We start from the raw sequence: 27,275 nt of genomic DNA, 5'->3' as shown, positions 1-27,275 counted from the left end.
CAAGTAGATAATATCTCTCCAAAATTGTTTACTTTGACCTTGGAGAACTTATGTAAAAAGCCACGATGGGAATATTTTGGAATTAATATCGACGGAAGCTGCTTGCACCTACGTCTTATGCTGATTTTTCTCATTACTAGCGATGTAGATCAGCTTCAAAGTATATTGCAAGAACTAAAGAATGTATCATGTCAAAGTGTATATTGACAGCAAAAAAATAGAAAAAGGCATCAGGTACATATCCTTCTGAAACGCGAGGTTTTTAGATCACTCCTTTAAAAAAAATTACAGATTAATGTTGGTTTTGGAATAAAAAACAAGTCTAAATTTTTAATTTTTTTTTATTTTTAAAGAAAAAAATATAGGTCCATTAAAATGAGCATCAGCTTTTGTAAGCATCAGCAACAAATGCTTACACAATTATTTTAAGTGAAATTCTTTAAAAGAATTTTGTTTTCCTGCTACATAAAGAAAGACATTACAAAAGTCACAAAACATTTTAGTTTTTTGTTTACGCAGACGGATTTTAAAGAGTCTATCGGCCATTCGTTCATTTTCGGAAATATCTCCACTTTCAAATTACTTCTAAGTTGAAAATATCTATCGTGAGTTATAGTACTGGCAATACTGTTCGCCCTAGTCATTTTAGCCCAGTACATCTTAATTTTGAGAAATTAAAGATAAGACATCATAATTGAAATTCCAAAAAAAATTCTTACTTCATCAGCGGTCAGGTTCATAAGTTTACCTTTGTCTTGTAAAAATCTAATATTTGCGTATTAAAATATTTTGGAAATATGAATCTCCAAAATACATGTAATCCCTAATTTTCCATGTCTTTCGTAAACCGTGTCTTCGGATTCAGGAAAGTTGATATCTGGAGAAAAAGTCCCCATTTTTTGCCATGTAAGTTTCTTAGGGTTATTTGTAGACTTTTGTTGGAGAATATTCATCCTAGTTTAACTTCGTCATCGGAATCATATTCAGATGATAAATTACTGCCCTCGCAAACTGTGTCAGCTATAAGATCATAAAAATTATCTTTATGTGGCTCAATTAGGGCATCAGCACCGTCATCAAAACTATTTGTCAAACTATCAGATAGATCCGAGTTTTCAAATAATTTCAAAAGCTTTTTATTACTTTCCCTCGGTCTTAAATAAGTTTTGCAGCCAAAAAATATGTAAAACAAATAAAAGTTATATGCCGAAGGCACGACGTCCATTAAAATGGACGTAGTTTTTTCTATAAGAAACAAAAAAGTAAATATTTGTTATTACTTTTAAAATGCTTTTATCCTTAATCTAGATTAAAAACTACAAGGGACGCGTAAAAAAAGCAACTTAACTTAATATTTTGTTTACTTACCATTAATTTTTGTTTTTCGGAACGACGACATTGTATACTCGTATTTACGATGTCGATATACACTAGTAAACGAGTAATGAAATAATTCTGTCCGATGTTGTCATGTTTGTTTATTTCTCCACGATAGACCGTTGGAGTTGGCGCTGCAAATTTAATTGTTGGCGACAAAAAAAAATAAAACGTGCGGGTCCATTTAAATGGACGCCAGAACTTAAGAGGATATATCGGGGACATAGGATCAGAATAGGAAAGGAAAATCAGCAGAAATTAAAAAGATAATTGCACTAACGTGAACTGCATTTGGGAAGATAGGATAAATATCTACCAATAAACTTAAAGAGAAAGGTGTATGTTAGCTGTATCTTACCAGTGATAACTTATAGACTGGAAACCATAATTATCACAGAAAGAACTGCTAAAAAACTCACGAATTTGTTAGAGTGCCATAGAAAGAGCGATGTTGGGCATCAGTCTAGAGAGAGACAAAATAATAAATAAAGAAATGCGAGGAAATGAAAGAATAAAAGTGACAGATGTAGTGGAAAATAGCTAAACTTAACTAGAAATGTTTAAATGGCAATGAAAGTAGCTAAACTTTAATAACGCAGATAGATGGGCATTAAGAACAACAACATGGAGACCGAGACAAACAAAAAGAATCTTAGGCAGAACACATGGGCTGACAGCACATAACCGAAAGACAGTATATCAAAATGTACAGTTGTGCTGTTAATTGCTATCACTTTCAAGCCGTGAACCTCGATTGAATTTGACGGTTTATTAAAAAATTTGTGTGAAGCTAACTCCCGATCGATTGCCAACAACCAAATCGAGAACGCAGCATATATTGATTATTCCAGCGACCAATTTTTTTTATCTGTGCCCGCTGTTATTTGATCGTTAAAATGGCCATTTCTCTTATATATAACTCCCAGAGGATTTTCCTAAGCTTCTGTCAATAATAAATATCTGAATTGACTTCAACGTTGCAAGCCTCTTGAATAGTTAAATGTTTTAAAAATTAATAAAGCTCTACGTCCTGAAATTCCCACAGGATTCTTAATAAAATCTTTAATTCATTTACTTGCAGCACGGGGTGTTTCTTTCTTTTTAATTTAGTTTCTAAATTATAAAAAAAACAGCAGTAATATCACTAAATCCCGGGTATTAACTGGTAAATTATTGTAATAATCACATACAAAAGCATGCATGAATAAATAAATAGACCACTAGCAATTGATATATGCTGCTAGAACTTCCACATATTTTTTAATAAACTTCCATCGAAACTAATCGAGTTTCGCGAGTATCACATTGGAAGTGGTTTTTGATTATCACGCGGCTCTTGTTCGTGATTTTTTAACTCGTTGTTTCTTTTGAGTTACATATTATTTAAAAAAAAATTAATATTTATTGTTAAAAATTTTACAGTAATATCTATTAAAATTTGAAAAACATTTGCAGGTTGTAAAAAATCAGCAACCCAGTTCTCAGCAACCATGTCGAGAACGCAGTATATGCCGGTTGCCAGCTACGATTTTTTTGTATCCGCACGCAATATTATTTAATCCTTATAAAAGCCGTATCTCCGTCAACTCCCAAAGGATTTTCCTAAGTTTTTGTCTCAATGTTAATAACAAAATATAAATTAACTTGAACGTTCCAAGCCTCTACAAATGATTTAAAAATTAATAAAGCTATATATATGTACCTCCTGAGATTCCCAGAAAATTCTAAATAAAATTTTAAGCTAACTAAAATTTTAAACTTAAAATTTTATGTTATCGTTTGTGATGAAACGGTATTACAGTATAGTCCCGTTAATCGTAATTCTAGTAGAATTGATCAATTCATCTTCGACATTGGGTACTGTATTTCCATATCGTTTAAATTTAGCAACAGTTATTCCTATCTATAAAGGTGGAAACTCTGAGAAGCCTGTCAACCTTAGACCTATTTGCCTCTTATCAACGTTATCCAAATTGTTGGAGAAGTTGGTCAAATCTTGCTTGATGATTTTTCTGAGATTAAACAACATCCTCAGCAAATCCCAATTTGGTTTTCAAGATAAACGAAGTATAGACCATGTCATTTACAACTTTATTTTCGAATCGTATTGTCACATTAACGGTGGTGGCTCTTTTACAATAAATCAAAGGCTTTTGATTGTGTAAGCCATCAGATTCGGCTGCGAAAGCTAGAGCTATATGACATAAAGTGCATTGCCTTGCCTTGGTTTATCTCTTACTTAAAAGACTGTAAGCAGTGCATTTACGTTGGATCTTTACATTGTGAATATGGTTCAATAGGTTGGGGTACTCATAGGGATCGGTCTTGATAATAATGTGTTTGCTTTATGTCAATGATACCTTAACATTCAAGGAAAGTCACTTTTTTTGCTGATTTCGGGACTTAAGAGTGGTTCAATTCAAACCTTTAATCAAAGTGTTGAGGATGTAGCAGTTGGAGACCTTACAATTAAATTTCTTGGCCTCATATTAGACAAGAATCTTAAATGTAAACTAAACCTTATAAGTGTGAAAAAAGAGGTTTCTTAGGGTTATTTTGCTGTAAGGGTAATAACTCTGGAACTTGGATCAAGAGTTGGTAAGGCAAGAGCCGGATTTGACATTCGATAAATTCATAGCCTCAGTTCAGTTCAAATTTGGTTTTTTTCAGGAGAAAAATTTTGCTTTTGGGGGACAATTTCTGTTCTATTGTACTTAGAGAGTTGATTTAAAAACTACCAGTAAGGAAATCATTAATTATAATAATCTGGAAAGTTTCAAGGACCTACCCCGCAAAAAAGTGAAAATTTTTGCCAAATTTGGTTTTTTTCAGGTGAAAAATGTTGCTTTTGGGGTACTATTTCTGTTCTATTGTACTTAGAGAGTTGATTTGAAAATTGTCAGTAAGGAAATTATTAATTATAATAATCTGGAAAGTTTCAAGGACCGACTCCAAAAAAAGTGAAAATTTTGGCCAAATTTGGTTTTTTTCAAGTGAAAAATTTTGCTTTTGGGGGACAATTTCTGTTCTATTGTACTTAGAGAGTTGATATAAAAATTGGATGAGACCATGACTTTGTGTCCTTACCTTTGTTTTTGTTTTCGTTTGGTCTCTTAGAGAAAAATGAATGATACGTTTCTATCAGTTCAGTCTAATAGCCAAAAGAGTCACGGCGTACGGGCAAAGAAAGAATTGTTACTGCTCCAGCTGAGACATATTGTGTAATTCTCTGTACAAGGTCTGGAGGACTAGCTGAAGTTTTTTGTAAAAAATTCAGAAAAATTCAAGAGGTGCGTCGGTCTAACTCCAAAGTTGCGCAAGCACTCAAGATAGTACCTGATTACCAAAGAGGCGTCATACTAGAAGCCAATATATAAGAACGCTTCGTGTTCTCTATATGAGGAACACTCCTCCTGTTGATCTGAGTAGTCTAGCAGTTCCCAACTCGCCTGCGGACTCGATAGCCTCAACTAAAGGATGATTCTTGGTCTGTTAGAAATGGTCTTTAAGTGTACAGGCGTGTTGTAAAGTTTTAATGTGCTGGTATACCCAATGCCGTTCTCTAGAGAAAACTGTTAATCGTTATTGCTACAAGAGGTCTATTCGTACAGAGGAGAATCTTTTACACATATTCATATCCACCATCCTCGGAATCATTTTGGAACGAAATGGGGTTAAGGAGAGGGCAGTGTAACGATATTGTAAACAGCGAGAAACCAACTGATTCTCGGTGTAACACATAAATTGCACACCGCACAATATCTCGAAGATTGACGAGAAGCTTCCGAAACAGCGTTCTGCCGAGTATATAAGGCGCCACATCGCCGATGTGAAAGTAAAATTCATAATATCAGCGCAAGATTTTAATGGCTGTCATTAAATACTATCAAAATAAAAATCTCTAGTAGTCGTGATTTATCTTGTTTTCACAATGAAGTGTATAATTAAATTGGTTGAATATTTTCGACCTTACCTTCTATTGAGGCTACAATACCCTACATAAAATATGCTTGGATTTTCACGTAAAATTTTTGTTACGGTACCTAAGTAAATAACCTTGCCACATTAACAAATTTTCAATCTTTCATCATCATCGATGCAGTACCCAAAAAGCTGCCCTGTGAGCATTGAACTATACTAAAGTTTATTTTTATTAATTTGTCGTAGATCTTGATAAATGTCAAATTTAATTGCTCACCCGGCTATGCCTCCACTTTCCATATGATTGGCAAGGGTGACGTCATCGCTCCAAACGTCAAACTGCCATTTTCTTAGTCCAAGGACACCACAAAGGACGTTGCCTGTGTGGATGCCAATTCTCATGTCAACGTTGAATCCAGTTGCTTCACGAACAAATCTGGAAAAAAAAACAGAATGTTTATATACTATATTGGAACCATAGAAAAATAGAGTGTATTAAATAAATCCACAAATAAACAAAAGAATTAATCTATAAAACAATATAATTTATTTTACAGCCACAATGTTTAAGGATTTTTTTAATACGTTGATAAAAATACAGAGTAATATTGAAAGAGACCATTATTTTAAAGAAAAAACAAACATATTTTTTTACATCCCATACAAAATAATGAGGCTCACAAATTTATCATTTCCAGTGTCTAATTTAGTGGTTCTGTTGGCTATATTTGTATATTTATTATCTATTTTTTTGTTTATACACCTTGGTAGTTTGACACATGTGGTAAATAAACTAATTTCAATTTAAATTTAAATACATTCATTAAAACGTAATTCAGTTTCGGGTGAAGATAAGAAATCACCACCTTTAAATAAAAAAATTATTATTAATTTTTACATTTTAGAACGTCTTGAAAACGTCAATTGTCACTCCATTATTTAACTCACACAAAAAAAAAGAAAATTTCCTTGAAAGCGAAAATAGATTATTGCATTTTCTCAAACCTCATATATATCAAAAACAACATGACCAGAAAAGTATGAAAGATGCTGTTTTTGATTTAATTGATAATATCAACATTGATTTGTCAAAGGCGTTTGACACGGTTACACTCAGTATTTTTTGAGAGATTGAAGAATATGGGTATAAGGGATGGCTTAAACCTAAAAAACTGTCGGACTGAAAGGATACAGCTTATTACAGTAAATAATACTCTCAGTGGTATTGGTAATATTTTGGAAAACCGTATTATTGAGCTATACGCAAATGATGATACTCTGTTACTTACAGAAGATATATAGACAGAGACCAACTGGGTGAAGATGGGACTCACTAAAATGCATTCATTACTACGATATAATTTACTAAGTTTGAATTTCAGAAAAACATATTTTATGACTTTCTCTGTCACATCTACATACCAATCAAATGTAAAGTACATTTTTATCCATGATAGGTAAAAATTGTAATAAAACGAATACTTGCAATTGTTTGAAGATAAGAATAAAAATTAGTCAAGTCGAAATTTGTTCAAAACAGTTTTAAATTATCATAAAAAAAACAATTGAGTCAGGCCTAAATTGAAAACTTGTCTACTTAACTATCCTTTAATAGAATTTTTCATTGGAGTAGCTAGAGTTGCATGTTTGTAACTATAAACTTATTAACATTACTTTATTAATATCACAATATTTATAAATTATGACGCAGGCGAGGTTAGTGACTAAAAGACTTTTACGAAAAAAGAAAGAAGAAGTTACTTTTCCGCATAATAAAGTAACCCAACGATTTATATCTTATTATGAACCAATTCTATATAACAAGCTGTCTACTTATATAAAATTTTGTGAAATAGGATTATTTTAAGGATTATAAATAAGTAATTTTTTTAATAGGAAAGATTTATATTAAAAAAATTCGGAGTACCTATTTCATTTATATATTTAAACAGAAGCATCCTCTCATATCTGTGTAGTTACCTAATGTATTTTTTCTCTTCTTGTTTTAAAATTAAACATTTGGTGCATATTTTTATAATCTGCTTGCTGTCGCTGTTGCGCTCTGCTCCCCGCTTTCTTATGTGTGCCTAAAATCCCGAAGTGAATATCGCACACGGGGTGCATTTTCTGCACGAATTTTCGTATGATAATAGCTTGATTTTTTTTAAAGAAAAGTCATATTTTTTGAATATTAAGCTACCTTATTAAGTGGTTTGCCAAAGCTTTTGCACTTGTGTGTAATGTGTGTTAATTTTCTCTTTGATATGGTTTTCGGTAAGATATTCGTTAAGATTCTGAAGGAGGAAGGATTTATATGAAAGGAAGTGTAAATTATGAATAATTAATGTCGGCAAGATGCGGCGAGATAGTATTACAACTACTAATAAAAGAATAGCGTTTCAAGGAAAAAGTTAGGTTCTTTTGTCTCTATTAAATATTCTCACTTTTCGTTTACTGACTGAAGATTCTTATTATTAACTTTACTACTAGATCTTTTAGTATTACTGGAGTATAGGATGGGCTATAATTATTTCTAATCATACATTTGAAATGCTATTTAATTTCACATTTTTATGTCCTCACCACTTCATCACAGTCTGGCTAATCGTAGAATTCAGTTTTTCTTACGTAGAATTTTTTAAATTTTTTTAAATTTCTTACGTCTTTAAATTTGATTCATAACGTATAATATCCATCATTTGATTATGGATATTTATTCCTATTTATACAAATTAAATATTTCAGTTGTAAATGCATTAAGTCATAAATTATTGTTATGCAAGGCTGCAATATATGCACAAGGCGCAATGCCATAAATTGGTTTAATCGTATTTAGTTAATAGGGCTCAAACATTTATTATTAATATCTGAAATTACATTAAATATCACAAAAACTATATTACAGAATAAGTGAAGACTTCGTATCTTGATTTTTTTTGATTAAACAAATTGTGCCGATAATATAAATTCAGAATCTGTTCTTTTACTATTCACAACTGGTCCATTCAAAATAAATTAATCCTAAATAGTTTCTTGTCTTACTACATAAATGATCTTCAAGTTATATATTCCTTACGTCTTAATTATATAAGATAAGTACGAATTCAACACGGATGGATTGGATATTGAGTTAATATGAAACAAAATAAGAAAAATATTGAATTTTCTCACTTTTTCTTGTCTTCTTCGCATTTCATTATTTGGTCGTCACCGAAATAATCTTTAAATTATATTTTTCTTACGTAATCTGGCTTAAACATGTGATAAGCATAATATATTATTATGATCTTCAATAAATATTATCCGAGGTCAATTATTATGTCTCATTTGACAATAGCTCGTTATCTTTGGATAATCAAGCTTAAAATTCAACATAAAATTTAAGGTAACTCAGGAACACACTCCTTTCCTCCAGGAATCCATTTTATGTTAGAAGCACACTCTCTTTATTGAAACCGCAAATTACAAAATTTTCATCTGACTAGCACTGAAACTCAATTAATTGCAAAATTGATTAAAATTATTATTATTTAACACGAAATGCAGGAACCGAATTTTTAAAGACTGATTATAACGGTACAATTTGAAAATATTTAGAAGTTTTAACATTGTTTTTGGGATCAATAATTTTAAGAGAATACTGACAGTCAAAGTAGGCAAGTATAACAAATTCAGAAAATTTAAGCTACTAGGAAATTGGAGCTCAAATAGAATCCTCATAAGAATGCGCTGCTAAAAACTAGACCCTATAGGTGAAAATAATAAACTGAACGAAGGTAGAACTTTAAATAAACGTAACCAAATAAGAGCAAAATCGTACAAAAACTATAAGAATAATTAACGTATTTACATTTTTATAACGCTCCCTTCTCAAGTTTGATCAATCAATATCACCCTCTAGGTGTTGATGTTCTATACTGTAATGATAAACAATAATAAAACACCTGACGATGTTTACAGTTTTCATCTTCGTTATCAGACATCACTGGATCTGGTGAAACACATGAACTAAACCTTTCCTTCTGGAGCTTACTTTCGTCCTTTGTACATTATATAACCAGACTCTGTCTCCAGGATTAAAACTGTTAGAATTTGCCTTTATGTAATAAGACTATTTAATTCTAGGTGAAGTTTATTCCCTGTCTCTTCATGGACCATTTACAAACGCTTTTGTAAATTATCGACATACCTTTTCAGCTTTGCCTCCCAGTAATCATATCCAGAGGAGAACGAAATTCAGCACCCAAGGTATACAGGTATCTCAGTTAGTTTGCTTAGAGTTTACCACAATTCTCAAAAAGCTTCAAAAGTGCGATTAGGACTTTCAACAATTTCATCAGACTGAGGGTGTATGAGAGTTGTACGGCTCTTATTGGTTCCAAACAACGAGCATATTTGTTGTAATACTTGCGACTTAAAGCTCCTTTTTGGTATGAAGGGTGAGATGGAAATGAATAAAATTTCAAATAAGGTTAAACACTGAATTATCATACTAATCCTGGTTTATACTAGCTGCGTCCCACTCACCAATGATGTTCGTCTTCCCTATGTTCGATTTTAAAGTGCTACTCTTGTAGCCGTTAAAGCCACTTTAATATTTGTCTTTCAGAAATGCGGATGGTCTCGTTGGATTCAGAATGACGAAACTAAGACAAAACCGTTGGAATTTTCCCGATAGCTCCCATAGAAGCTGAGATATCGACCTTCAAAGTTTGGGTTTTTTCATTTTTCGGGTATACCCCACCGTATCGAATTTTTTCACCAAAAATTGATTTTTTTCGAAATCAAACTAAGTATACCAGCGTCTTATTTGGGTCACCTAGATTACGAAAACACCGGGTTATAACAGGATCCGAGCAGAACTAAGGGAATGAGAGCACTTTGAAAATCCTGAAAAAGTCGTTTTCGACGTCCGTTTTTGAGGCCAAAAATGGGCATCAAAAATGCCATATTTCGGCTATCGTAAAAGCTACGACCTTGCGAATAGTCTCGTTGGATTCAGAATGACGAAACTAAGACAAAACCGTTGGAATTTTCCCGATAGCTCCCATAGAAGCCGAGATATCGATCTTCAAAGTTTGGGTTTCTTCATTTTTCGGGTATACCCCCCCGTATCGAATTTTTTCACCAAAAATTGATTTTTTTCGAAATCAAACTAAGTATACCAGCGTCTTATTTGGGTCACCTAGATTACGAAAACACCGGGTTATAACAGGATCCGAGCAGAACTAAGGGAATGAGAGCACTTTGAAAATCCTGAAAAAGTCGTTTTCGACGTCCGTTTTTGAGGCCAAAAATGGGCATCAAAAATGCCATATCTCGGCTATCGTTTCCACGTTCAACAGCTTTTACTACTGCCAATAGCTCTCGCCTGGTCATACAATAGTTTCTTTCAGGTTTTAATAACTTTAGTGTTTTAATAATTTTAGTGAAATAAGCATCACTTTGGTGAAAAACGGCTACAATTCCAACTTTGCTGACATCTGTATCTAAAATAAGTATTTACTCGGAATTCAAAGACGTTAAAATTGAAGATGTACGCTTCTTTATAGTACGCTGACAAACGAAATACCATTTCGTCCTCCGTGAGCATATGTAGACGGCTTAAAAGTTATCGAAATTTCTTACAAATCTTCCGTTATATATACACATGTCCAAAAAATTTAGCCTGATTTCTGGTGAAAGGCATTTACTTAATAGTGTTTGCAGATTAATTCCAGAATAATTGTTTCCAAGGTAAATAACAAAACTGATTAAAATGTCACGAAACTCGGTCGTTCTGCATTTTCTCGAAGTTAAATATAAGCAGAACCCTAAATCAACTTAAATTGAAAAATAAGACCAAAATAATACAAAAACTATGAGAATAATTAAAATTTCAAATTATATTTTTATATTAATACAATAACGTCCTTCATCTATGTAAAAACTGTGATTTATTATACGTGCTCGTAGTCATAGTAATTTTTTTTATATTGCCAAATAAAAAAAATTATGTTTATCATTTACAAACTCACAGAAAAACTGTATGGATGCGTTAAATACGTCTATGGTTATCAAATCCGTATATCAGGCATATTTAAATTACTCACACTAGAATAATTCCGTAATAATCCTGGAATGTTTACAGGTCTTTCAAAACATCATGCTTAGAATAACTTCTATCACTTGTCAGTCTGTTTATTTTTAATTAAAAATAATTCCGACTATAACTACATCTGAAAGTACATCGTAACTCTACCCGATCGTGAACGTTAAACCAAAAATACCCCTTAAAAACGTCATAAATTTCCTCGTTAATCCCGAAATCTGTTTGGTCAAGTCCACATTAAACCTTGGTTCAGTGGCTTTAACCGTGGCAAGTTACCAGGGGGGATAAATCTGATCGTAACTCAATCGAAAATTGTCCGGTCACTTACCTAATAGCTTCTATCATTTGGAGGCCCATGTTAACGCAATTGTAAGCGTGGTTCGGTCGGGATATTGGAAGACCCGAGACGCAGTAGTAGCAGTCGCCTAGGATTTTTATTCGCATGCATTGGTTGTCCTAGAACAAAATATACATTTGATGGATTTTATCCTACATTGCCCAAATGTTTCATTGATGGATTTTTAAAAGATACCGAAATAACTGACAGTTAAAGAATAGCAAAAGTGGAAGATTATGCATACATAAGCAATTTAAAAATTATTTAGTTCCTTTTTCAGATTGTCATCAAATGAGAAATATAATCCTCAGTAAATCGTTCATATTGGAAAATATAGCACTTAATGTAACAAATAACGAGTCACCAATAAGAATTTTATAAAATGATATAACTATTTTTACGTGATTACTTGATTAAAAATTAAAACTTTCAACGTATTTATAGCACCCTATTTTAAAATGAAAAAAAAAAATTTTTCTATGAGTATAAAACAAAAAGTAGGAAATAGAGTATGATTGTTTTCAGAATATGTTTTTCTATCGTAATACACAATAATGAGCCAAGTGTCCCATTTAAAATAAGAAAGTTAGTGTCTCTTCCGGTTAAACCAGAACTGATGGTAAATAATAGAATACGTCAAAAGATGCTCTTATAACTATTCTATCGATATACCAAATTTAATTTGTTTATGTTGAAAAATAAAAAAGTTAATAAGTGTTCCCTTTTTTCTGTGTCACCAGGTATAGTGAGAATGTGCAAGTTGGAACAAATTAATTTATTTATAATATCAGGATTGGTTGCAAAAAGTTGAAACAGGTTTTCATCGGGAATGACTATATCTTCAAATTCCTGATCCGTCTATGGATTTCCCGAAACCTTAAAAAAGGGTTTATTCAAATGAAATGCTTCAAGATTAACAAAAACTTTGTCAAATATGGTCTAATTGATTGGCCAATGCTTAATTTGCTATACCCAAATCATAGCTGACAATAATTTCATTTTGTCCGCATTTTTAAGCAATTTCTTTATTTCGACCATTGTACACAACGGATTGAGAGGTTGGGGTGGGCTGATGAAATAAGTGAGAATGCCATAGCCCATAACATGTTTTTTTATGTTTTTGAGTCTTGGAGTTAAGGTATACTTATAGTACAAACACTTTTCAACTTTTCTACAAATAAAAATAATGTCGGTTCTTTCTAATAAACCATTATCACACTCTATGCATTTAATAAAAGATATCCAAATGCTGATACGATTATCCATATGACCTAATGCAATATTTTTGTGTAAACTGTAACCTGAAAACCAAGATCTCAATGCAGGCAAGTTTAATTATTTTTGAAACTTTGAAATGCGATTATTCGGAACCCTCTAGACAAAAAGCAACAAAGTAGGATACTGACTTTGACTCTTACTTTTCAACTTGTAATAGCTTCCTGTATATAGGGTGATTTAAAAATGAGTGCAAAGATTTCAAGGGCATATTTACCAGCCAAAAATAAGATATTTTCTTCATATAAATGTATGTCCTAACTTGCTTCGTTTCTAGATACAGAGTGTAAAAGTTTTTTAATTAAATCGGTTTTTTATCAATTATTCAAAATCCTTTCAGTCGATTTAAATAAAATTTGGTAGGCCTATTTGTCGTTATAAAGGCCCTCCTTTGGTGGGAATAAAATAAATTTATTAATTCCAGTGGCGTTTCAGGGGGCTACCTACTTGATACTTACAGGTAAAATTATGGTACACCACCGCTTTTTTGAGAATTTAATTTTTTTTTAGATTAAGAAAAAAAAATCAAAATCTGTGCCCGGCCCTATTAAAACAAATAATAAATTCGCATCGATTATTGAATGATTCATTTAGTTTTTTTTTAAATTTAACTTAGCCTAAGTAACAGATACATACAAAAACAGTTTTTCCTAACAAAGAAAAAAAATAAAATAAAAAACTTTTACACTGTGTATCTACAAAACGAAACAAGGACATACGTTTTTATGAAAAAAACTTCTTATTTTTGGCTGGTTAATACGCCCTTGAAATTTTTGCACTCAATTTTGAATCACCCTGTATAATCGCAGAAGCACGGGCGTCAATTTTAAGCACAATCTGGGTACCTTAAAATATCCATTTTAATTTTGTCTCACTATATTTTGATAAACATCAAAACACTTTTTCTTTAATTCATAAGATAAAACATGATGGTATTTTTAGATTTTGTGCTTTTAACAGATGTTCAATAGGTATTCCAAATGTACAAAGTAAATTGGAAACGACACATTCCAAACTGAATCATGGAATAATGAGTCTTAGTCAGCTATATTAAGGTAAAAGGGGTATCTGCTTTGAAATTGCATCTCTACACAACTGTTTTAAAGCCTACGCAACATAGGAAAGGGGGCGTTTAGCTATTATACTCCAGAAATGCATAATTTTAATTTAAGATTGAACTAAAAAGAGCACTTTTAGGACAGAATAATTTATATCGATGTACTTACATCAAAAACAGTTATTCCTAAAATTGTATTAAAAGAAAACGATTGTTATAAAATTACTCATATACTCTATAAAAGCCTTAACTTCGGTTGTACTTGAACTTTACTTCGCCTTCCTTTATTGAATTTTAATAAAAGTCAAATATTTGTCCATTTAAAATTATCGTCAAACATTAATTAATCCCAAATATACACTGAACAAAAAAGAAATTACGCCCAGGCTTTTTAAAAATTTATGGAAAAAAACATGCCTTCGAACTATAAGAGTAAACGAGGACTGTGCGAAAATCCCGCTTTAAAATTAAGGTGTTTATTAAAATCTGAGATAGAGTTGGAAATTGAGTTTTCCGAGGTCCGGTCCGTGGCAAAGTTTTACCTCGCATTGTCTAATTTAATCCTGCAAATATGCTTCATGCAAATTTTATTAGGAATACGAATAGGAGTATGTTTTGTAAACAAATTTATTTAACTCAAGGGAAAGATTCCTGTCTAGATGCATAAAGCTACCATGGTTGTTATGGAACACAAAATAGTAATTGAGGAATCGATAAAGCATTGTCGTTCTCTCTTTTACTTTACGCGTTATCTATGCATTTCGGTTGCATGCTAAGTCATAAGTATTTTGGCAACCAACAATAGAAATGACTGAGCTGGTAGTTATTTTCTTAAATATCATTATCAAAGTATGTCTCCCTAAAAACACTAAGAAAATTGCTGAATGAATAGGTCTGTTGAACTGGAACTAGTACAAATTATTGTTTTGTTTTCCTATGGACTTTACATATTAACATATCTATCTTAGCATAATATATTTTAATAGTAATAAGAATAATAATAAGCTACGTTTATTTCTTTTTAATTTCAAATATAGCCAAGAAAATGTATGCAATTCAGTGGCGAGGACTAGCTTAAACCTATATCCACCAATCATTAAAAATAAATAAAGACACAACCTAGAAATATAATTAACTCTAAACAAGTTATAACATAGGTTACAAATTACGAGATCAAGGAATTAAGGGTATCAAGCTTTTGCAACATTTAAGGTTCAAACATTAACGAATGCAATAATATATTGAAAGATATAGAAAATTATATATTTAAGAAAAAAAAATAAAGCCATTTCAAGATTCATTAACGAAATGTGATTGTGAAGGGTCCAATTAATTTTTACTCAATGAATAAGGGAATGTGTCCATACATTTAAAAGAACATGCTGAACCAACAAACAAAAATAATTTTTAATAAATAAAGCATGTTTCTTTTTAATCTTATTTTTCTTTTAATTTAAATCTTATAAAATACATTTTTCCCGAAGAGAATTTTTTTTTATAGGTATTTCCATATTTTATCGATATATTGACGATGCATGAAAGCAACGATTTATCACAATGATTATTAAAATTTATTCTAAAATACATTACAGTATTTTTCATAGATGCATTAAAGTAAGACAGATTTTACATTTAAAGGAAAAGATAGGATAACCATTCAAAACCAAGACGTGGAATTTTAAATTTGATAAAATATTCTTGTTCAAAGTCATGGAAGTTAGCGACGCAATTGGGAAAGAAAATCACATTTTAACAGTCGTTCGGACGAGTTTTACTACCAATATAATTTTTTTTATATAAGGGTTAAATCCAATTTTAAACTTCTAAAATAGAAATTGAGAACTGGGTAATATAAAGCTGCGTATTGAAGAAAGCAGTGTAGAGTTCATGTTTCTGAAAAATATTACAAAAGATAAGAAAGTAGATAAAAGAGTGTTAAATACTAAACATGCACATCTTAGCTCCTATACAAAATAACATATCGTTGCTTACACCTTACATCCCATTTCTTTAAACCGCATCGGTAAGCGCTTTTTATAGACAATTTTAGATGTAAAACTGCTAGCTGAACCTTACAAAACACATTTAAATGGTCCAGGGCATAATGAAAAAAAGCCGTTTTATTATTAGACAAAAAAAATTGTTTTCAAAATAAATTGTGTTTATTATTTTTTATAACATTAATCATATTAAGTTATTCTTGTCGATGTCAAGTAAATAGTATAAATTCTTCAACGCATATTTGCTAACTCGAAAAATGCATCCATTTTCCCAAAGATGCTGGTCATACGTTTTTATAAAAGCCAGAAAAATCAATCACCAAAAAAACATATTTGCTAAATTGGAAAAATGTTTTCAGTACAATTTTTACTGCCATTGAAGCGAAAGTCTGTTTTTATTGTGCGTGCAATATAATCAATACATAAATGCAAAATACAGGTTGGCGAATAGAAGACCACACATGGGCATTATAAATGGCAACACCGCTTCTCGCTTACTTTTGCTGGCTAAGCGGCACGGTGGATTCAAATCATCCTTATTTTTCTGTGTAATTGCATGTTAACTGTTGAGTCTAAATAATTATCATTGGGGCTCTTTATACCCCTTACGAAAAAGTTCACTTGATTAGATTAAATGGTTTTATGGAGGCAATTCGGAAGTACAATGCAGGGATTTATACTCAGCAATTTTTGAAAATAGACCGATTCCTTGTGCTAAAACTATTTTAAGTATTGTGTTAAATTTTGAGACTTCTTTTACCTCTAAGAATGTCACATCAAAGCATAAGAACCATATATTAAAAGAGTGCAGGAGATATAACGGCGGGAAGAAATAGTTTCTAGTGCTTTAGTTTCGGATTCAACACGATCGAGCAGAAGTGTTGAAGAGGAACTGGGTATGCACCATAAAACTGTGACGAGTATTTGGAAAAAAACATGGATACAAACGTTTTAAATATTTCAAAATTCAGAGGTGTATCCTGAAGACCAGTGACGAAGAATGGCATTTTGTGAAACCATGAAGAAAAAGGCAAATGAAAATTTTTTGTTTTTAGATGAGTCCTCTTTTCCAGTTCGTGGTAAGCACAATCCTTCCATTGTTCATTACTGGTCTCAGGAAAACCAGTTCCGGACTCAGTACCCTCAGAAGTTGTTGAATGTTTGGGTTGGTATTTAGGGTGACCATATTATTGGGCCATTTTTCATCGATGGCACTTTGAACGCCGAAAAATACCTTGAGTTGCTATTAAACCAAGTTCTTCCTGTTGTTCAACTCCTCCCTGATTTACTGCTATATGCGGTTAGAGGACTTAAGGACACTTTTTTTAAACATCATAACAGTAGGCCAACGAATTTCGAGTTTTTCAATTCCATTTTACCTCAAACTCTTTAGGTTTATTACTTAGAGTTATCTTCTGTTTTTTCTATAATTCTTATATTATATTTTTAAATAAAGTTTATATTTTATTTTAATAAGAAGAAAGCTTTAATTTTTAATATGCAATGCACAGCATAGGAAAATTGTAATTACGAATCTATGCGGATTTCATACATGAATTTCCTGCATTCGAAAAATATTATATCAATGCCGCGTAATATTTTTTTAAATTGCCTCAAGAAATACCGCTCCCATCGGCATAAGACTCTTATTAAAATAAAATTTTAAATAATCGAGCGTATAGTAGTTCATTCGCCAATCTGTATCCAATTACGAGCTGTTGGTATGATACGGGGTGGTATGATCATCAACGATTTCGCAGACGCTGTAAATTATACCAAGAGCACTATAGGAAGGTTGTGGCAGAGGTTCGAAGCGATTGGTGATGTAAGAAAAACTTTATTCACCTTTAGGCATTACGAAACCCCGATATTTACCGAACCTGACTTTAAAATGCTAAAGAAGAACATCAAAATAGGCAAGAGCGTGAACGGATTATGCATTTTTTTTAAATTGATAATTCGTCAATGTAATTAAAAAAGCTGAGGCTGTGGCGAACACCTACCGGAACTGAACAATTGAAGGATTTTTAACAGCATACGAATATCGGGAAAAAATTCTGGAACCGATCGTTTATCGACTCACTACAGAATATAGCGAACATTTTGTACTTTTGCACGCCAATGAACATCTGCATATTGCAAGAATCACTAAAAAATCTTTGAAGCAATAAAATACTTAGGTATTTTTATGGCCTGCGCAATCGCCTGACTTAAATCTTACCGAGAATTTGAGATATGTTGAAAATAATATAATTAGGCATATGCTAAACAGATGTCGAGCTGTTATTACCAACAGGAGTAATCATACTCTATTCTTCTTCTTTGAGTGCCATGAAAATTGTTGTATAGGCGTTTGTCTTATGCTACTGATAGTATTTTGGAGTTGATACTGATAGTACTTGAAAACTATTTATCCCTATCCATTTTCTAATATTCCGCAACTACTAAAGTTTCTTTCTTCCTATTTCCCCTTTCCTCCTTAGATTTCACCTCGAAAAATAATGCTCTGGAATTCATAGCATTCTCCTCTCATATTATATATGTTCTAAGTATGATGTTTTGTCTAAGTTTTCTATATGGGTTCTTCGATTAACTTACTTCTTCATTTAGTATGTGGTCCGCTTTATTCTCAGCATCCTTCTCAAACACCACATCTCGAATGCTTCCAATTTATTTATGAAACTTGCTTTTATATCCTAGGATTCTACATAGTACAAAAGAGCTGACCAAACGTAACATCTTAGAGTTCTGTATCTTAGTTTAAAATTTAGATTTGTATTTGTGTAGAATTTTTTCAGTTTAAGGAAAGTTGCTCTTGATTATTCCATTCTACATCTAATCTCTTGTTTTGGAGACCAGTTTTTATTTAACGTATATCCCAAATACTTAAATTGCGTCACTTGTTCAATATTTTTTTTATGTACCTACATTATTAAGAAGATTTGTGGAATACCAGATTTACGCACAATCATAAACTTCATTTTTTAATTTTTTTACAGGCCTATTCTCGTGCTTGTTTCATTTACGTGATTTAATAATTCGTGAATAACTTTGGCGATTTTTATATTCTGCGTTATGAGCGATTAGTATAGTATCATCTGCATACCTAATAATATTGATATGTATCCAGTTCAGTTTAATAGCTATCGAGTTACCTAAAACCGACTCAAAAACAATCTTTCTTTTTTCTTTTCTTTTTCTTTTTTTATCTTACACGCTTTTTTATATCAAACTGTTCGGTTGTTGAGAAGTCGCTCAATTGAATATCTGCTTTATGAACAGGACATAAAAATACTTAGTACAATCCTAAATAATTAAATTCTCATACAATCAAGGTGTTGGATATCAATCCAAGATTAATTAATATTGAATAACACTTACATTTGTTTAAAATTATTTTTTGGAATGTTAAAATTGGAAAATCATAGGATGGTTCTTTAACAATTAACCAATTTATTTAAAATATATTTTTTCGCGAAAATATGCACGTTATTTTGTGGGATTGTAACCTTGCTGACCTTGCACCATGTAGGCCAAATGCATTGCCAAAAAGTTGGAAGGAAGTACGCGCAGTAGTACCTACACACACTTGCAAGTAGGTTTTGTAAAACAGCTAACCGCTAACAGCCTTATACATATTGACCGCCGGTAATTTTCGTGCAGTAATTATTTAACGAATTAATTCTAATAGACTTCAATTAAACTTAAGTGTGAGTGCCTGATATGGAAAAAACGACGAACTGGTAGCGCTACCAAGCTCGACTTCAACGAAGTAAGGTAAGCCATTATGCATTACTAATGTGCGTTCGAACATTTATTGAAAAACCGAAGAATTATATTAAAATCACAATCTATCTCAAAACCTAATATAGTTCACTAAATCAACAAGTCTGACAACGACACAAGGTTTAACTAAGAAAATTACTTGACTTACCTGTGCAATTTGATCAAATCGTCCAAACAATTCATTGAGAGTCTTCACCAAATCGCTGGCAGATAATTGCTCACTTAACGGGGTAAAGTTAACGATGTCAGCATACAAAATCGAAACGTTGTTATGCCTCTGAACGTACATCTCATGAAACGTTTGGGTTTTGTGTTCCGAACAGGCATCCGCCATTTTAAGCATAATGCTGCGTTTTACCTGAAAAAGATGCTAATGAAATATGCTACGATAAGGATAATTTGTGAGTAATCAATGACTTTTTCTTGCACAAGAGGGATATTTTGTATTACTGTGGGAAAAAATGTTTGGTGGAGAAATGTCGATTAAAGTGTTTGCAACACTGAAACTGAAAACCACCATGTTTAATGTGCCAAAAAATGATAGATAAATTTATCTTTTAATCGATAGGTTGCTATGTAAACTTATTCCATTTCTTTACTTGTAGCATCATAGTAAAAAGGAACAATAAAATTTCTTTGTTTTGCGCTTGAGTTACTTAACATTATTTAAAGTTCGCGTAAAATAAGTTAAATACTAGATATAAAAAACTTTTATATTTACTTGGAATATTTGTTCTGGTCGAAATTTTACTCCTTTGAGGACTCAAGAGTCAAATAAGAGATGTGCTATCTAGTGTAGGCTTACTTATTAAATTATTGAGAATTTGATGATATTTTTTATAAAAGCTATCTCATACTCCTTTTATATTAGTTAGGACTTTTTATAAATATAATAATCTACTTGTAAAAATCTTTACCAGGCTAATATTTAGACCTGGACGTTTATTTTCAGGTATTCGGCTGTACAGGTCCGGATATAAAATGTTTGATGTCAACAATTTCTAATCATAGTTTACGTCGGTTTTAAGATTTTTAGAATCAATATTTTGTTACAAATGAATACTTAATACTACTATAAGTTTATATAGGTAGACTTTATATAGGTTATTTAATAAATTGTCAATTGATGGATAAAAAAACACGATTTTCATAAAAGCGTATCAATATCAAATAATAAAAATAATATTTATTAATTTACTTTATGCTTGTTCTCCCTTGTAATAGTTTGTGTGTAATTTTTGATAATAAGTCGTAATTTTTTTATTCTTCAATAAAAGAAGTCTTACCATAATCGGCTTAATATATCATGAATTGAGTGAGGTTATAACTCGTCAAGAATGTAATACAAATCGTGCTGCAATCGTTATTGGGGTAACCAAATCATTCCAAAATTTCCGATGTATAAAAATACACATTCAGATATACTTGGGAATTAGGAGAAAATTAAGATAATTTATGTGAGATTTAAGGATTTATTAGGTAAATTTAAGGTATTAATTAAAATAGTTTAATTACAGAGGAATTAGGCTAAACTGGGGTAATATGATGTAATGTAAATCAGAAAAGTCTGCTGACATCAAGAACTTAGTAAACTATTATGCAAATTTCTTCGATATCATTCACAAACATTTCAATTGTTATAGTTCTATTAATTTGATTATTGTAGGCGGTCCTTTTGAATCCAAACTGGAAGACCAAATTCATCTGAGATGTAAAGTGTAGGGAGATACCTTCGGAATTAATACAATTGGCTAGAATTTAGTTGGGAATTGGACAAATTAATAATAATTTTGCGTACTATATACACCTCTATGTGGGTCTCTTGCAAATCCATTTTAGTTTGAAATAATAAAACTAATATCTTATCACTATTTATAATTAAATCTACTATAGTGAATAAGTAGCACTAACCTCAGCAGCAATATATGCCGGGATCACACTCAACAATAATTGCTCCTGCTGTCCCTTTTCACATTCCAATTTGACTCTTGATTCTATACAAGTTCTGGTGCCGACAAATGTCCTCCTGTGTGCTTCCTCCGTTAGGTGGCGATAGTAAAGGCCTGTGGCACTACCCGTTATCAGAATAACAATCTCTGGGATCAGCTATAAAATAATAATTCTCAGTTTAATTTTTTGTTTTTAATTTTTTAATAAATATTACCTGTAAGAAGTCAGCATCGTCATCCCTATGAAGCCTGTGGGCTATGGAGGTCGCTAGATGTGCTACTGTTACTATAGTAGCTAAGGCGAGAGCTACTGTCCTTGATAGTGGTAACATGGTGTGTATTACTATTAGTAAAGCGAATAGGGGTAGTGGAGCATGTCTACCAGCTGAAAAAATTATTATATTATAAATATTGATGCATCGACTGCGTATTAAATAAAAGATGTTAGGTTTTTTATGTCTGTTTAACAAACTATACCGATAGCGCTCATTCAGCGAGAGTACCATCTAAGCTTAAAAGATTGAGAGAATGTTCCTACAAGTTTCTTAGAAATGCTTCCGGATTGTTTGTTGTCAAATACACTAGATTGGTTTTACTGATTAGTGTTTGAATACATTATATTTTACGCATATCTTAGATTAAAATCCCTTAATGTGATTGTGAATAAAGGAATATAGGTTGAAGAGGTTGAAGAATAAAGGAGTAGAGGTTAGAAATATAGAACCTTTTTTAGTAGATTTTTTAGCAAATTTATATATATATAGGATGTGTACTATAAAAACCGCCAAACTTTACGAGGTGAATATCCAAGTCATTTGCAACAAAAAAGTCCTATAACATTTTTTCGAAAAGTTGTTAGTTCTTCTGGTATTTAATTTTTTTTGATTTTATCAAATTTCTTTGTTTTTTTTTCATATAAACAAGAATATCTCCGTTATTCTTACCACCACATAAAATTTAGATATTCCATCTGAAAGAGAATTAAATTTGCTATAAGATGGGTATATTTAAGTTTTTGAGTAATTTTTTATACCGGGTGTTATCAGAAGTTAAATGTAACATTTAGGCAATGTGCAAAATTAGTGGTATCTTCTTCGTTGTCGTTTTTATAAAATTTGGTAAATAGGGACATGTTTTTTTTCAGCGAAAACTACTGCATTTAATGTTTTCAATGCTCAATCAATCAGTTTTAATGCTTTTCAATAATATACTTACTTTTGTGATAGCTATTTGTTTTCACAACAATATCATGGGCAAAAGAAAGTAAACCACAAAAATTAAAAAATTTCAAATTTTATATTTCTTGATCTTTTGAGCACCAATGCAGTGAGTACTTGTAGATCTATCTTTCCTAACACAACAACTTTCACTTCGACTTACAGTAGTTAAATAAAAAATTTGATTTAAACGTGCTTAAAAAAATAATGCCTAGTTTCACAAACATTGAATATCGGCACATATTTATTTACGGTGTCGCAAATGGAAACTCGCGGAAGGCAGCAAGGGAGTATGCGCTTCGTTTTCCTAATAGACGGCAACCCCATAGAAGTACATTTGCAGAAGTGTTCAGACGCTGTGGGGAAACTGGTTGCTTTCGAGGTTTGCGGATTAGAGAAGGTGGTCAAAATGGTCAACGCTGTAGACAAGAAACTGCGATTATGAGAGCTGTTACAGAAGATAGATCTAAAAGTACTCGCCGCATTGGTGCTGCATTAAGGATTCACCATTCCTTTGTTCTTAAAAAAAATAATTTGTATCCGTTTCATTTGAAAAAAGTCCAGGATTTATTGCCAGCGGATGGTGAGGTGAAGCTTCAATTCTGTAGGTGGTACTTAAATAAGTTGCAAGAATGGGGAACAGATCAAATATTTTGGACAGATGAAGCAACATTTACAAGAGCCGGAATAATGAATTTGAAATAACCATATATGGAATACAGAAAACCCTCACGGGACTGTTGTATCACATTTCAGCAACGGTTAACATATGGATAGGATTAATAAGAGGTCGCCTTTTCGGGCATGTAATACTTCCTGATCGGTTCAATATCCAATGAATTTTCAAATTTATTAAATAATGACTTTGTTGACTTTCTGGGAGAAATCCCCTTAGCCGCTAGACAGGAACTTTGGTTTCAAATGGACGGATGCCCAGTCCATAATAACAGAATTGTGCAAAATTTCTTGAATCAATGCTTTGGGGAGAAATGGATCGGAAGATACGGTCCGGTAACATAGCTGTCCAGAAGCCCTGACCTTACGCCCCTTGACTTTTAGGTCTGGGGCACATTAAAATCTAATGTTTATATATAGTGTGTTGCAATGAAATGCGACAAAAACGCGTTGAATTTGAACGGGTTGTTGATAGTGTTAGAAGAAGATGCATTAAATGTATTGAACAAGAGGGAAGACATTTTGAACAATTGTTATAATTTTAGGTTTGTTTAATGAAATTTTGATTTTTTAATTTTGGCCAAACAAAAATATAAAATTTGAAAATTTTCAATTTTTGTGTTTTTCTTTCTTTTGCCAATGATATTGCTGTGAAAACAAATAGCTATCACAAAAGTAAGTATATCATTGGAAAGCATATTAAATACAGTAGTTTTTGCTGAAAGAAAAACATGTCCCTATTCACCAAATTTTAGAATAACGACAACGAAGAAGATACCACTAATTTTGCACATTTCCCAAATGTTACATTTAACTTCTAATAACACCCGGTATAAAAAATTACTTAAAAACTTAAGTATACCCATCTTATAGCAAATTTAATTCTTTTTCAGATGGTATATCTAAATTTTATGTGGTGATAAGAATAACGGAAATATTCTTCTTTATATGAAAAAAAAAGCAGAGATTTTAAATTTTTTTTGAAAATACCAGAAGAACTAATAACTTTTTTATTGCAAATGACTTGTTTAATCACCTCTTCAAGTTTGGCGGTTTTTATAGTAAACACCTTGTATAATAGGAAATAGTTTTGAAGACAAAAACAAAGATTACAAGATTTGAGTACTAAAGGCAGTTGGTGAATGTTTTTGCGGATTTTCTTACAAAATGTTTACTATTATTAAGACCATTTTCACGAGGCATATTCTTAAAAGGGTTTAAAAAAAGAGCATTTATTACCAGATGGCATCTGCACAAGCTTTTATTTATTTTAGGTTTAAATATGAATTTGATCATTTTTGAGATAACAAAGGTGTAAAAAGTTTTTATATTTAATTTTTCTCCTTGCTTGTAAACAAAAAAAAAACAAAGAACTATAAATACCAACTTGCTAAGTACTATAATAGTTTATAGTTCTTATAGTTAATAATGTTGTTAGGTGTATCAGATTCGATTAGATTAAAATAACGGTGAAAATCAAATTAGTTCGTACAAATTCTATTGCTTTGATAAAGTTGATGGTTGGTTGATTTATTCTAAAACTTCATAACTACCAAGATGTAGGGCATAATTTTTCAGCAACGGTTTCGCATGCCATTTATTAGGTGTTTAGGTCCCCATCCCAGTGGCGTTCTGTGAGTTATTTGTCCATTTTAAAAGCTCATATATGTAAGTACCTTATGCCTCATAAAAGTTGCCACAAACTAAAAGGCAGAACCCTTTCTTGCTAAAATATTGTCTTCTTCATAACCTTGCACGCCTGTGTACCAAGGTACCCAAAATAATATAATTTTATTTTTCTTTTTTAGCTCATTAAGTACTTTAAATGCCTCGAATAGTTACTTTACTATTCAATGGTAAGGTATTTTAATTTTTTATTTTGTTTGATATTACCTTTAGGCTTAATAGGTAGGTACTAATAACAAATTGAACCAAAAGTATACCCATCTCTGTCCCATATGCCATGTTCGCCATAATTTTCCTATTTCCAAATCATTATACTCATCTAAAAGAAAATGTGAAGAAGGGCAATTCCAGATTTATGTGACATATTTACGCTGAAATATATCGAGCCTCGCTCAAATTTCGTAATAATTGTGTAACTAGAGTCTAATCTCCCTTGGCATGATGTTTCCATCATTTTTTCCCCAATTTAGTTCTCAAATTTATCGAACAATGAAGGTCTCAATAATCCAAAATATACGTGTTACAAAACCAGAACGTAAAAAACATAATTTGTTTAACACTTATTAAGTTTTGTTTTATTAACTGTGTAAATTTAAGTTTTAAAAGGTAACTTTAAATATTTAATTTCAATTTAAAAACGTATATTTATTAGTAATAACAGCATCATAAATCAAACGTTAAAGCATTAAAAATACAAAACAGATTCTGCCGCCATTAACACAAATAAAAGAGCTTCTGACGAGGAAAAATCCCTTTTTTGTCATTATAAAAATTACCCCATTAAATTATTTAATGCTACCCTCGTTAGTCTTATATAATAGAACCGTCAGGTCATTGTTACGCAATAGAACAATATCTTAATTATCTGACAGCAAAATCTTTTATATTTTATAGACGTAGTTTTTTAATATTAAAAGTTAACGTTTTAACGTGACAGGTCCATTAGAAACAGAACCGTCATGAAAAATCGACTACTTAATGGAAGTTTTATTGAGAGAGTTGCTGTTAATAAATGTTTCTTTATTAAAGAAAAGTTTGCTAAAATTATCTTTCCTGGTCTCATTAGAGATGAAGTACCTTTCTGTCAAGCGATAAAAGTTAATAATTATCATTATTTTTATATATTTTCTTACTATTATAAAATACTATAATTGACGTTAATAAATGCCTAATACTGTAACGATATTGTAAACACCGAGAAACCAGCTGATTCCGGAATGACACAAGTCGCACACCGCACGACATCAAGGTTGGCGACAAGCTTTCTGAACAGCGTTCTACCGAGTATATAAGGAACCGCATCACGAGTATTGGGGCGAGATTTAAATTTTTGTAAATGAATACAGTGAGAATAAATATCTCTGTTAGTCGTGAATGATCGTGTTTTCATAGTGAAGTGTATAAATAAATTAGTTGACTATTTTCGCTTGTTTTAATTCACATTTTATGATTAGCAAAAACGCTACAGTTCTTAAATTTACTTGTCCTTTTTACATTAAAGTGAAAAATTCAATTCCAAATTAAAATCTGGAAAGTAAAGTGCCATAAATATTTATTCACCTCTATATTTCGTATTGACTTCTGCAGTTGTCAAGAGTAAGTAAACAGCATATATACAAGCCGTCATATTATATTTACACATAAAATATCGGCTTACCGAGAAGCAGCATGCCAGTGGCAGCAGAAGCGGTGATAACAAGTGACGACATGAGCGCCCACGCTTCCGATTCCAGGATAAGGGGAAATTGGGATGCCATCAAGATGGCCAGCAGCGAAAATGTCACCATTGACATCACCGTTATTGGTAGGATACTCTGATCATCCTGAAAATTAAAACAAAAATTGCAAATGTTTTATATAATTTTATCGTTGATGCTTATATTTTATTTTGAATTGCTTGTTTT

General features: G+C 31.7%; 1 protein-coding gene across 5 annotated transcripts in view; it reads right to left on the bottom strand.

Annotated features, from left to right (window-relative positions):
- Window positions 1–27,275, bottom strand: part of LOC126739261 (adenylate cyclase type 2) — a 169,617-nt gene that overhangs the window by 42,270 nt on the left and 100,072 nt on the right. For all 5 annotated transcript variants that reach the window (XM_050444854.1, XM_050444852.1, XM_050444853.1 and 2 more), the window contains exons 3-8: window positions 27,029–27,194; window positions 22,009–22,178; window positions 21,756–21,950; window positions 19,993–20,202; window positions 11,718–11,845; window positions 5,576–5,734 (exon numbers count right to left, since the gene is read on the bottom strand). In XM_050444854.1, coding sequence (XP_050300811.1) covers window positions 5,576–5,734; window positions 11,718–11,845; window positions 19,993–20,202; window positions 21,756–21,950; window positions 22,009–22,178; window positions 27,029–27,194 — 1,028 coding nt within the window. The remainder of the gene's footprint in view (window positions 1–5,575; window positions 5,735–11,717; window positions 11,846–19,992; window positions 20,203–21,755; window positions 21,951–22,008; window positions 22,179–27,028; window positions 27,195–27,275) is intronic.

The sequence above is a fragment of the Anthonomus grandis genome, chromosome 8 (genome assembly GCF_022605725.1).
Source record: "Anthonomus grandis grandis chromosome 8, icAntGran1.3, whole genome shotgun sequence".
Lineage (NCBI taxonomy): Eukaryota > Metazoa > Arthropoda > Insecta > Coleoptera > Curculionidae > Anthonomus > Anthonomus grandis.
The sequence above is the reverse complement of the archived record's forward strand: the minus strand, read 5'-3'. Positions and strand labels throughout refer to the sequence as shown.